The sequence below is a fragment of the Primulina huaijiensis genome, chromosome 17 (assembly GCF_012295235.1).
Source record: "Primulina huaijiensis isolate GDHJ02 chromosome 17, ASM1229523v2, whole genome shotgun sequence".
In the NCBI taxonomy this organism is placed as follows: Eukaryota; Viridiplantae; Streptophyta; class Magnoliopsida; order Lamiales; family Gesneriaceae; genus Primulina; species Primulina huaijiensis.
In genome coordinates this window covers 901,076-914,048 of record NC_133322.1, presented here as the reverse complement: position 1 = coordinate 914,048, position 12,973 = coordinate 901,076, and the positions used below count along the sequence as shown (strand labels likewise).

At 33.8% G+C, this 12,973-nt stretch overlaps 3 protein-coding genes across 3 annotated transcripts; 2 read left to right on the top strand and 1 right to left on the bottom strand.

Moving 5' to 3' along the window:
* Positions 1-507: 507 nt before the first annotated feature.
* LOC140963440 (putative methylesterase 11, chloroplastic) lies at positions 508-4,163 on the top strand. The gene is made up of 5 exons (XM_073422769.1): positions 508-1,039; positions 2,281-2,517; positions 2,794-2,934; positions 3,394-3,525; positions 3,629-4,163. The coding sequence occupies exons 1-5, from the start codon at positions 686-688 to the stop codon at positions 3,899-3,901; spliced, it is 1,137 nt and encodes a 378-aa protein (XP_073278870.1). The 5' UTR covers positions 508-685; the 3' UTR covers positions 3,902-4,163.
* A 1,286-nt stretch (positions 4,164-5,449) lies between these two features.
* Positions 5,450-5,833, bottom strand: LOC140963441 (large ribosomal subunit protein eL39x-like). The gene is made up of 2 exons (XM_073422771.1): positions 5,827-5,833; positions 5,450-5,709 (listed from the first exon to the last, which is right to left on the bottom strand). Exons 1-2 carry the CDS (start codon positions 5,827-5,829, stop codon positions 5,557-5,559), a joined length of 156 nt encoding a protein of 51 aa, XP_073278872.1. The 5' UTR covers positions 5,830-5,833; the 3' UTR covers positions 5,450-5,556.
* Positions 5,834-8,476: 2,643 nt separating this feature from the next.
* LOC140963439 (protein COBRA-like) lies at positions 8,477-11,620 on the top strand. Its single transcript, XM_073422768.1, has 6 exons — positions 8,477-8,725; positions 9,301-9,380; positions 9,513-9,969; positions 10,126-10,285; positions 10,382-10,662; positions 11,061-11,620. The coding sequence occupies exons 1-6, from the start codon at positions 8,644-8,646 to the stop codon at positions 11,345-11,347; spliced, it is 1,347 nt and encodes a 448-aa protein (XP_073278869.1). The 5' UTR covers positions 8,477-8,643; the 3' UTR covers positions 11,348-11,620.
* The last annotated feature ends 1,353 nt before the right edge of the window (positions 11,621-12,973 follow it).

Below are 12,973 nucleotides of genomic sequence, written 5' to 3'. Positions count from 1 at the left end.
ATAGATAAATATACATAAAACCCTTGATAAAACTAGGGTATCAAAACTTGATTTGTGTCCTACTTAATCTACAATTGTAATATGTAAAAAAAAATACTATATCTTTTTAGATGATTATAGTTGCAAATATATATAATTATTGCTTAATATTCTGCTATCCATAGCCAAATGAGATATTTATAAAAATAGATTTGGTCAGTCATTATTTTTTAAAAAATGACACCTCCAAATGTATTTGAAATACATTGCAGAAGATATTTTTTAAAAATAATAATCGACTAGAGTTAAATAATAAAATATCCCTAACCAAATTGAAATGCTCGTGTGATATCACGTGCATGTGCATCGAAGAGTAACGATTATGATTTTCATTTTAAGAAATATATATATATATATATATATATATTGTAAAATTATTATCAGATAAAATAACAGTAGAATGTCATTTTAGTAATAATAACAAAAGTGAAGGCTAGCTCCCCTGCCACCAAGCTTTTTGCTATTTGCTTCTTTTATTTATCGTCTTCCTCATTGAGTAAAGAACAAGTTCTCTGCGACTGCCTGCTTGCTAATTCATATCTCACGCATTAATAACTGTAACTACCCGTATTTATGTTACTGTAGGCGTATACCTTCGTATACTCGGCTTGCATGCCACGATCCGATCATTCCCGTCGATCGAGCGATGGGGTCGTGTTTCTCGCGGGACGATGAATCAACGGCGAGGAGAAGACCGTCGAAACGAATCGTGAATCACTCTTCCGCGCTGGCAGGAGGAGGCGCTGTGGGAAGCAGTCGTTGGGCGAGGATTCGATCGTCGAGGAAAGAGGATGGCTTGATTCATGAGCAAGCGCTGGCGGCGGCGATCCTGTTTCAGCAACAGATGCAGAACGGCGGTGCCACGCAGTTTGACAGGTCGTCTTCGTTGAGGTATCCAAGTGTTAAAGAGAAGAAAAACCAGGCGTTGCCGAGGAGTTCGAGCTCCAGAGCTAGGTCGCTAACCGATCCCTTGCTTCAGCCTCATCAACTTGTTAATCAGGTAAAAAAAACAGTTCATCAATTATTTATTTAATTTATTTGTAGTTTTTTTTTCTTTAGAGGTTTTTTCTGTTTAATGTTCGTGTTTTACAAGTTGAAATTGTTTGATTCGTATTCATGTACATCTAAAATTTAGCTTTGTTTTGTGATTTATCTACAGTTTATCAAGATAATTAGAGAAACTTTGAGTTGGTAATTCTGTTGAGAATTGTCTAACCAATAATGGAGTTTGGCTGTAAAGTTGAAACTTTTATAGCTTTATTGAAGTTTGCGTTGCTTGGCTTTTTTTAAAAAATTAGTTGGTGCAAAACGACACCATAAATATCTTTTATTAATCATAGTTTTATTAGACGACGATTTTATTTATTTATTAGTCATTGCTGACTACATAAAAATTTAAATACTTCATTCATGCTCCTCAATTTTAAGAAACTAGATTTTCAGAAGATATTTTTTTATTGCGTGGATTGTTAATTGCTGCAAGAATTTCGACTTTTTGCAGCCCATGAAAGAAAGCAAGGTTTTACATTTTTATAGCATTTTTCAGCAGTTCACACTGGAATGTCCAACTTTAATAAATGTTGCAGTTGATGAACTTGTTTTCTTTTTACTATCACACTCAACATATTTACATTTTCAAAATCTTAAAGCTTGTAATGGTAAATGATGATGGGATTAACAATATAAGGTGAGAGTCTTGTTATTTCTGGGATCGACGCAGATAAATTATAATGTCTGAACCCTGAATCGTTAAAATGGCTTTCCTGGGACTATTTCTGGTGTTGTATTTGGAGTGGAAAGATGCGAAGGCAGGGAGGGCAGGGCCACTTAATGTGAACTTATAACGATTTTTTTCATTAGACGCGGACACTGCTTGTGTCCACAGTTGATTGGTGAGTGGTTATATTACATGGCCAGGGTCTAATTACAGTGTTGAGATTTCCACACTGAGCTGTGGGGTTTTTTAATGCTCTACTCCATTTGAGTTTTTGCCTCCAAATATTTCATAATCTCTGTTTCTTTTTTCACGTAAAAGCATATGTTTTTTGTGCTAGATTGGATAAGGGTTCCTCAAAGTATTCCTGGTGGTCTTCTAATTCTTCCATCATCTAGATGTAACTAAATCAATTCCAATGATATTTTGTTCTTTTTATATCGTCCCAGCATTTGGAAGCAAATCATAATATTGATATACTGTTCTCTTTTTTAAGGATTATCATATGATCGGTTCTGTATCGGCAGGATATCAACCTTGAGAATCTTGAAACCAGCCATTTTGTACTAGTTCATGGTGGTGGTTTTGGTGCCTGGTGCTGGTATAAAACGATTGCGCTACTAGAAGAAGGTGGATATAAAGTAACAGCAGTGGATTTGACTGGTTCTGGGATCCATTCATTTGACACGAACCACATCACCAGTCTTTCACAGTATGTGAAACCGCTTACTGATTTTTTTGAGAAGCTGGCTGAAGGAGAGAAGGTAAGATATTATCAGATCATTGTAAAAGCTAATAGTAATAATCTGTGTATGCTACCTTTTGAGTACTTTGTTTGCTCAGATAAATTTTAAATGCTGTTCCACTAGAATGGTGTAGTGCTAGTATGAAATATTAGTGAGTTATACACACAAGGAAATTTTCCTGTTTTGCTTTGTGTATTTGAAAAACTAGGAGTTGATGTATGCCAGTGTTATTATACTTGGACTTTTTTCTATAACACTGTATTTTTCTTTAAGTAATTTCCTTGATTCGTTCAGGTGGTTTTAGTTGGACATGATTTTGGCGGGGCGTGCATATCATATGCAATGGAGTTGTTTCCCTCAAAAGTTTCAAAAGCTATTTTTATTGCTGCAACAATGTTGATTGATGGCCAAAGTGCCCTTGATATGTTTTCAGAGGTCTGTTTTCTACCTGGTCTACTCTATATCATATGATTCATATGGATTATTGGCATGCAAAGACAGAAATACACTAGGCAAAATCGGTCTGCTTATTTAGATGAAGCTTTTTAATGGCATGTTAAAGTGTCAGTGATTTTTAGCACTAATGCATGTCCTTATCACGTTACCTAAACGTAAAATGGGTACTCCGGTACATTGTTTTTGGTCCTTGATGAAGCTCCTGAACATTTCCTTGATGTTTATTTATACTCGGTTTTTTGCCACTCTTATTAAAGGTAAGGGAAAATGTACATTTAAGATCTCAAGGCCACGTTTCGATACTTCTACTTGATTACATGGCCATATCCCGGTCATATAGTCCCAAGTGAGCATTCAGAGTCGACGAGTCTGCGTAGTACAGAATTTTGTTCACTGCATGGAAAATATAAAGAAACTGATATGGGATCACTATTGCAGGCAGAATCAAATGAATTGATGCGACAAGCACAGGTATTCCAATATGCCAATGGAAATAATCAATCTCCAACTGCTATTGATTTCGACAAATCCCTCCTGAAAGACTTGCTATTCAACCAGAGTCCCGCAAAGGTACGGTGGCAATTTAATCGAAGAAACAGATCTCACATTTCTGCGCATGTATTTAAAAATTTCTGACTATTACTAATTCCTTGTCTCTTTTCTCCTTTGCCAGGATGTTGCATTGGCTTCTGTCTCAATGAGACCAATTCCCTTTTCACCAGTTCTGGAGAAACTATCTATTTCTGAAACAAAGCACGGGGTTGTGAGAAGGTTTTTTATCAAGACGCTGGAAGACAATGCCATACCCATTGCTCTACAAGAATGCATGATAAATAGAAGCCCACCAGAGCAGGTATTCAATCTTAAAGGTGCCGATCATTCACCTTTTTTCTCAAAGCCTCAGGCGTTGCATAAACTTTTGGTAGAGGTGTCAAAGATTCCATGAATGCTTTTTAGGATGATCATTTCTGAAGTCCATCCATCCTCAAGTTTCTGCATCCTTGGCGTTTCAACATTACACAGAGATGCGGTCTCGGTGGATTCGGTTTTGTTTAAGCTAATGGGTAGATATGTAACTTCGCATTTTTACATATTTATAACTTTCAACATTTTGTGTTATAAGATGCTCAACATTCATATCCGCAACTGATGATATACCATTTCCTGGAGATTGTTGAATAAAAGAGATAAGAAAGCTCCTCGATTTATTATGCATTGACATCATTTTCCTACCCATCTGTATTAACAATTGGAAATTGATTCTATAATCCTCTCCTTCATCTGTGTACATTGTAATTCAGTCTCCTCTATTGCGCATATAAATAGATAGTTCTCATAAAACTAAATCCAAATAATACTTACAACACGTATTGAAACATAAATACCGTATCCTTAAAAAAACAAAGAAAGAAAGAAATTCTGTAGAATATGCAAAAGAGTGATGAACTCGTGAAAACAGCTACAAATTTAAAATTTCTGGGATACTGAAATCTATTGGAACTACGCAACAAAATATCTGATCTATGCAAAACTTGGAAGATACAATCACACTCAAGTGATTCGAAATTTGTTTCCCTACTAAAGTCCATCTTAACAATGCAAGTTAACCTGCAACCGCCATCAAGCCTTACAACCAACACTGCCACCACTGGCAATCTTAGCATTGAACTTCTCAGGAAACATGAATCAATAATTGTACAACACGTGATCCCACGGGAGCAGACAGTTCGACACTTTCCCTAACAAGAAATGCCACAGGCAGTCATCTCGAGAAGAATATGATTATGCAAACTAAAGCTGATTCTCTCAACCTTCAAGTAATACTGCAGTAAATAAGAAAATATCCACAACCCTTCAATCTCATTGTTGAGTGGAAGCTCATTGTGGACAATTGGGCCTAAAATCTAAATTCCTTCGACCAGATGGGGGTCTATATGAAATGGTACGGATCCCATTTGGCCAAAAAAATTGGGACATAACTGACAGAAGCATATATAAACCAGAAACCACACTTATTCAGAAAAGTCAAAAATCTTCACTTTAATCATATCAGGAAAATTGGAAACAGAGGAATTTCTCTCTAAACATAGCATCCCATGAATGGAAAACACACTTTTTTCAAACAAAGTTCAAACCTTTGTTCAGTCATCAAAAGTCTACAAATATACATGACATCCATTAAATTCTGGATAAGTTCCTAGACTGACAGTAAAAAATAAAGCACATAAAGATTCAAGGAATTACAATTCAGATGACACTTCATGTTCCAAGTAAAAACCACTCAAAGGTATCACATCAACATATCAGTTCAATACAAAACTATTGACAAGGTTCGAGTATAGTATGAAAATGCTAATCATATCATCGCAAAACTTACATTCAAATTCAGTTCCAAGTCAATTAAATGAAAGGGTTGATTGATTTTCAGGAAATGAAACATATCATTGATAATCGAGAATCCAACTTTGAAAATCGAAATAAAGAACACACGACATCAAACAAAACAAAAAGAAGTCTTTAATCGGTATTATAATCCTCATTCAAGAACTAAACATGAAATCCTGACATGAATAAAAAAACAACACTGAGAAAAGGGAAAACTCAGAATCCAAGCTTGGTGCGACGCCAATGGCGGCGCTTGGCGTTGTATCGGATGGTGTTGTCAGTCCGCATGCGGATCCAGTACGGAATCGGCCTGTTTTGCCTCTGCTTCTTCGCCAATTTCTTCTTAATCATGAAAGACTTGTGCGACGGCTGTATATACATATTATACACACAAAGTTACCAATTTTCAGCTATAAAATTCCAGGCAATAACAGTTTGAAGCACATTAACATGCCAAGTGCGAGGGAGTGAGAGAGAAAAAGGTACCATCTTTACTTCCGGCAGCAAACGAGTCCGACCCTAGGGTTCTGCTGCGTGAAAGGGAAATTGGGGGGAGAAGCGGCGATATAGAACCCTATACAATATCGAAGAATATCCAATTGCCCCCTTATATTTAGAGAAAATTACATAATCTCCTTCGATGGCTCGTGAGTGTGTCATCTTTTGATCGTTGCTCTACAATATATAATTTTTAACAATCTCTTCGTTGTAATTCGATCATTTTGCAACGCATATGAATTAGTCCTATCAATTTATTTTGAGAATCACACCATTAACATACATGAGTGTATAGAAATCGAATCAAACTGTAAAATTAATCCAAACAAACTAATTAATTGTATAGTTTGGATTGATTTTTAGTTGATCACAGTTTGGATTGATTTTAAAATCATTCAAATCGGAAAAAATTGATCTAATTCAAGTTTTGGATAAAAATAAACTGAACCAAACCAATCCAAACCGATTACATTAATATAAAAAGCATGTAATAAAAATTTGTTAATTTAGTATAATTTTATCTTGGATATAGAATGTTCTATTTGATATATATTTGTATTGATGTTAAGCTTTCTAATAAAACTTCCATGAATAAAAGAAGAAAGAAAGGTGGCAGGAGAAGTACAAAACCTCATAATACAATACAAGAAAAAGCTCATATGTCTTGGTCATGCAATCCAGTTGTGTTGAGGTAATGGCAAGTATCTCCGGACCCAGATTGTATATCTTGATCCAGTTGCATTTGGGCTACTGTTTTCGGCCCATTTCAAGATGAATCATTTGTTGGTTTCTCGCGCCCTAATTATCTATTCTATTTTATTAAAGTTGAAGACATGATAGTAACTATCTAAAAAAATACCAATTTTTTCTTTCAACTTTACCGATACTAATATTACACATTTTTTTTGTTTTTTGTTTTTAAAATTTCAACACACTTTTATTTTTATTTTTTTTATTTCAACAATTCAAATATCAATTTAGTACTTCCATAATTTCTCAAATTTTACTTTAGTCAATCGATAATGATAAAAAAGACTGTACAGACACGCATCGCGTGTGTAGAGTAAATAGTTTTATATTAAATCTGCCGACTAAATTATATTTTCCTATACCTTCTTTTTTTTTTTTTTGGTAAACGAGAAAACTGAGTTTTGCTTATAAATAAAATAACGCAAATTGTCTTCTCCACTATATTTTCATTTTTTTATGTATAAAATTATATATTGATTTTAGGTGAATATATAGAATGTGGTGTACACCATAACTGAGCTGTATTCTAACTGTCTTCATGCTTCGATTAATTAAATAATAATTGTAAATCGTCTTTTTCCCGGCATTATAATCTCGGGTGCTAACCGACAAATTATTTAGTCACCAAAACAAATTATTTCACCACTGTCTATAAAAAAAAATTTGATTTCCTTTACGTCTTTATTACATTTCCATAATGTATAATTCATTTGACACAAAGATCCAAAATTAGGATGCAATCTTATATTCCTCCTACGTAAAAGATAGCTAAATAAATAAAGCGAGATTGCCAGGAGTTGTTAATTTTAGCATAAAAATCGAAGAAACAAAAAGAAGAGACTGATATATACATTAATATTAATAAAGACCAATATTAATTTAACATTTTCAATATATAAATATCTAAAATAATATTGTTTAATTAATTAAAAGACCCTGCAGCAAGTAACAAATTGGTAGTTGTTATTTTGTGGTAGACATTTCTGAGCAGCACCGACAGTAGTTAAGCCTTTGATTAATATTAAATTAATTAATCTCATGAGAAATAATTCCGTAAATTTAATTCTAAATTCTAAATTTGTTTATTATATATTTGGGGTCCTTATTGTGGGCAACTTATTCGATCATTAATTTAATTCTATAAGTAAAATTTGAATATTCGAAAGTGAAATGGGATAAAAATTTTGTTACGACATGAGGAATAATTCCGTAAATTTATTAATGACGATGTTAATTGACTCTACAATATACTTTTTTTTAATGTTTTGTTTAAGCGTCCAAGTCAATAGATGCCGTCGAATTGTTTTTTTTTAAAATGTTTTTACTATATGGTTTTGCATGCCCATGGTGGGCTGTCATTTTCACAATAATAATATATATTTTTTTGTAAAAAAAATATTTTTTTTCCAACTCAAGGAATTAAATAATGTCTTTATTTTTTTTAACGTTATTTCTCCCGTAAGAATAAAGTTTAAACTCGTTTCAAATTTTCTTGCACGCTTCAATGTTTCCCCTTCAAAATTCTAAAATATATCGTATTTTATTACTACTGTTGTCGTTATTAATGTAGAATAAATGAAGTATTTCTTTATTTTAATCAAAAGAGAATAATAATAATTATTTGAAAATTTAAAAAAATATCATAGGAAAGGAATTTATTTATTTTTTATATAAGAAAATGTGAACTAACAACTGTACAACGATTTGACTTTTTCGTTTCAAAAAAAGAAAAAAGAAAAAAAAAGAGAGTACTGAATCTGTTAAGATTGATGATTACTATCATAATTCAACCAAAGCCCATAAAAATCATGTATAAGTATAGTTTGGAAAAACAAGAGCGAGGCAGAACAGAAGGAACGATGGTTTTTTTTTTTTTAAGTCATATTTTCAAGAATCTTACTGTCATTGGTAATTTTGGTGGACTTTATTAAAGTGCGTAGTTAAACTCTTCTTCAACAAGTTCTGCCACCGCGTGGCTTTCTTCTCTCTCTCCAACACTTCAATTGCAGATCTTGAGGGCTGCGACGAATCAAGAAACTCTGCAGTTTGAAGGAAATGGAACTACACTGCAGATCTCTCAAACATCCCACAGTTTTGCTGTTCATCTTGCTCTCTTGTTTCTGCTTTACTTCTACCGGTAATATCTGTTTTCAAGATGTTTGTTTTTTATTGGTTTTGTCGATGGATTTGTTTTTGTGGGTTCTGGTTAGTATGAAGACTTTCAACTGTTTGTTTTGTTGAAAGATTAAGGTTTTAACTTAGGATTGGAGTTATTTTCAAGAAATTCTAATGTTTGAGCTATTGAATGAATCATTTGACTTGTTTGTGGTTAAGTCGAGGGTGTTTTAAGTTGTTCCTGATATGGTTACTGAATCCTTAGATGGTTGATTTCAAAGGTAAGTTTTGGTTGATCGAATTCCTTCAAGATCGAGTGATCCTGCTTTTGAGTGAAAAATTGAGGTGAAAAATGTGGATCTTGAATTCTTGATTTTTTATCCTAGGTTCACGATGATTTATTCGTAAGAATTTGATTGTTATGAACTTGTAAACTTTTAATCTTGCGCGAAATGTATACATTGGTGATCAGTCAGTTGTTGGAAAGTGTGGATATATTAAGTTACCGCGTTCAATTACTGATTCTTTAATCAATTTATGAAGCGATTTTACAGCATTCGAAGTTTAAATTGTTTGTTTGTTCTTGCTTCCCTTCAGAAGCCTACGATTCACTGGATCCCAATGGAAATATCACTATAAAGTGGGATATTATCAGCTGGACGCCTGATGGCTATGTTGTAAGTTTGAATTCCCTTTATTTTTGTTGTCCTGCATTGTATATTCTCAATTAGTCAGTTTTTGTTCAGATTTAATGTCAAGAACATTTCTTGTCACCGTTGTCTGATTTGCTAAGTGCTAAAATTCAACAGGCGGTTGTGACAATGTTTAATTTCCAACAATATCGTCACATTCAAGCACCGGGATGGACGTTGGGATGGACTTGGGCGAAAAAAGAGGTGATATGGAGCATGATGGGAGGTCAAGCCACTGAGCAAGGGGATTGTTCAAAGTATAAAGGAAACGTTCCACATTGCTGTAAGAAAGATCCGACAATTGTCGATTTACTACCCGGAACGCCTTACAATCAACAGATTGCGAATTGTTGTAAAGGGGGTGTGATTAATTCGTGGGTGCAAGATCCAACAAATGCTGCAAGCTCGTTTCAAGTTAGTGTTGGTGCTGCAGGAACCACCAATAAAACTGTCAGGGTGCCCAAAAACTTCACTTTGAAAGCACCAGGTCCTGGCTACACGTGTGGACCTGCGAAAATTGTGAAGCCTACTAAGTATGTCACGCCGGATGGGAGAAGAGTGACTCAAGCGATGAGTGAGTTGTTTGCTGTGAAATGAAATTGATTTTGAATCAAAAGAATTCGTAAATTTTAGAAGGATTGAACTATAATTATAAAATATTAAAATTTGATACGCATAGACTGCTTGCGTCGTTTATTGGATTATTTATCATGGTTATCTTTTTGTGCAGTGACCTGGAATGTAACATGCACTTATTCACAGTTTCTTGCTCAAAAAACTCCCACGTGCTGTGTCTCACTCTCGTCTTTTTACAATGACACAATTGTTCCTTGCCCAACTTGTACTTGTGGATGCCAAAATAACATCACTCAACCTGGAAGCTGTGTTGAGTAAGTTTGCCTCCTTTTCGCTTCTTCTCTTCTTTGTCTTTTCCGTGATTGATTTTTATTTCTGACTTTGTTGGTTTTCGCCTTTGATTGTTACAGTCCAGAATCACCGTACCTTGCTTCAGTTGTTTCAGATCGTGCAAAGGTCAATGCTTATGCACCTCTAGTCCAATGCACGAGTCACATGTGCCCCATTCGCATCCACTGGCATGTAAAACTGAACTACAAGGACTATTGGCGCGTCAAAGTCACAATAACAAATTTCAATTACCGAATGAACTATACTCTATGGAACTTAGTTGTCCAGCATCCCAACTTCGATAATCTAACACAGATATTCAGCTTCAACTACAAGCCACTAACACCATACCAAACTATAAGTAAGTTTTGTCAGACTTTTGAAGCATATCTTTCACTGGTGCCTCACCCTGTGAATTTGTTTGGATAGCTACAATTATTCTTTACTATCCTGTGTGGCTGCCCTCGTGGTAGGATGGAGCTACTAAATGATTTAATATGAGTCGCATGGCCGTCAATAGAGATAGCTTTTTGTTTGACAGTAAGTGTTTAATCTTGTGATCGGTCGGAGTTAAATTCATATGTTCAATCGCCATTAGTTGTTTGTCGGAGTAACAAATACCTTGTGGTTTTATACGACATAGTGATCGAAATGTGCCATGTGAGTATCTGTATGGTTTGATAAGATGAGAAATTTTCAGTTCTGCGGATCCGAAAGCTTATCTTGCCCTCAAAATCAAATGTTTCCCTTTGTTGGCAGATGATACTGCAATGTTATGGGGCATCAAGTTTTACAACGATTTGCTCATGCAAGCTGGACCTCTAGGAAATGCGCAGTCGGAGCTTCTATTCCGTAAGGATAAGTCCACTTTCTCTTTCGAGAAGGGCTGGGCTTTTCCCCGAAGAGTTTACTTCAACGGTGATAACTGCGTGATGCCACCTCCCGACGAGTACCCATATCTCCCGAGCTCTAGTTTACGTCAAAACGCACCCTTTCTGATGTTGATAATAACTCTCATCGCGTCTGTCACGTTCCTATTCAACTAAGAAATCATTAATCTCAGATATCAAAATGTCGCAAATCGCAAAGCTCATATATATGTAGTTGATCAACATCTTTTTACATATACTTGTGACCTTGAAATGTTCTCCAAGGTGTAATTCTTGGTGAGTTCTTTGCCCATATTTTTTTGTTGTAGCCTGTATGACTTGCTGTAATACTGTGCTCTATATAATTTATTGTTCATAGTTTTTTTTAGTAGGAGTTGAAATGAAATTAAAAACAGCTTGACTGATGCCAATTGGGTTCAGATTTCAGAATGTCATGTGCTCTAGAGCTGTAAAAATGTACCTAAAAGACCCACAATGAGTAAATCTTTGGGAAATATTTCTATAATCTCCCATTTATATCTTTAATATTGTATTTTATTTAAATCAGATCATTGTTTTTTACCCTCCACTTATTAGTCCATTTAATACAAAATAAAGATAATAACATAACCCTTGCTTTTTATATGGAATAAGTTGTTTGTCTGAATTGCATTGAAGTCTCTCTCTTCTCTTTCTATTTGCTCTCATTCCACCTATTTTGAATGGGTATAGCTATTTCCATACATAATCTTTCTTCTATCTATATTAATAATATGAAACTTACTATGATAATAATAAATAAATAATCGCCATCATCAATTAATTAATAATATCATCAATATTCATAATAATAATCGTTACTACTTACTACAATAATAATTTATAAATAATAATGGTAATATTATTAGTATTTAAATAGGCGATTTTATAAATATAAAAAATAATAAGTATATAATATTATTTGATTGAACTAAATCATTACTAAAATAATAATAACATTAATATTGATAATATTTGTGTAATAACAATAATTTTATAATGATAAAGAGAACATCAGAAAAAATATTAATATTTATATCATCACCATTAAAATAATAATGATTAAATATATAATAATAAAAAATAAAAATAAAAATAAAAATGGAGGAAGTTGGTGAAAAATCTCCAATCAAAACATTTCTTTGGGTTCACTCCCTACCCACAAAATTGTGGCACTATGTCATACAAATTGTGGTACACTTCATGTGGAAATGTTGTACTAAAAAAGTACCCAGGGACTGAACACAAAAAAAACGACGGCTGGAGATTGAATGTCAATTTCCCGATAAAAATAATGATAAAATTAATATTAATATCCGTATTATTTTATAATAATAAGGACGATCTTCATGCAAACTGGCGGTGGTTATCTGCCAATCCCTATGCCCCACACACACCCCTGGGCCCTTGTCAGGTCATTTTATTATTATTATTATTATTATTATTATTATTATTATTATTATTATTATTATTATTATTTAATGGGTTATTATTATTATTTAATGGGTTAAAATTTAATATAAACGAAATACTAAAACTCTACATATGATGCAATAAAAAAAAATTAGGGAAATTTCACGAGTCCGGTGGATTATCTAATAATAATGTTGTGAACCGAAATTATCCATTGCTGTTGTGAAATTTGTAAGACCAAATTGTACCCTAACAGTGGACTCGGACTAATGGATTGCAGTTTGGTCCAATTTGAAAATCACGAAGATTGGGCCCAAGGTATATCAACTCTTATTTAAAAACTAATAATAA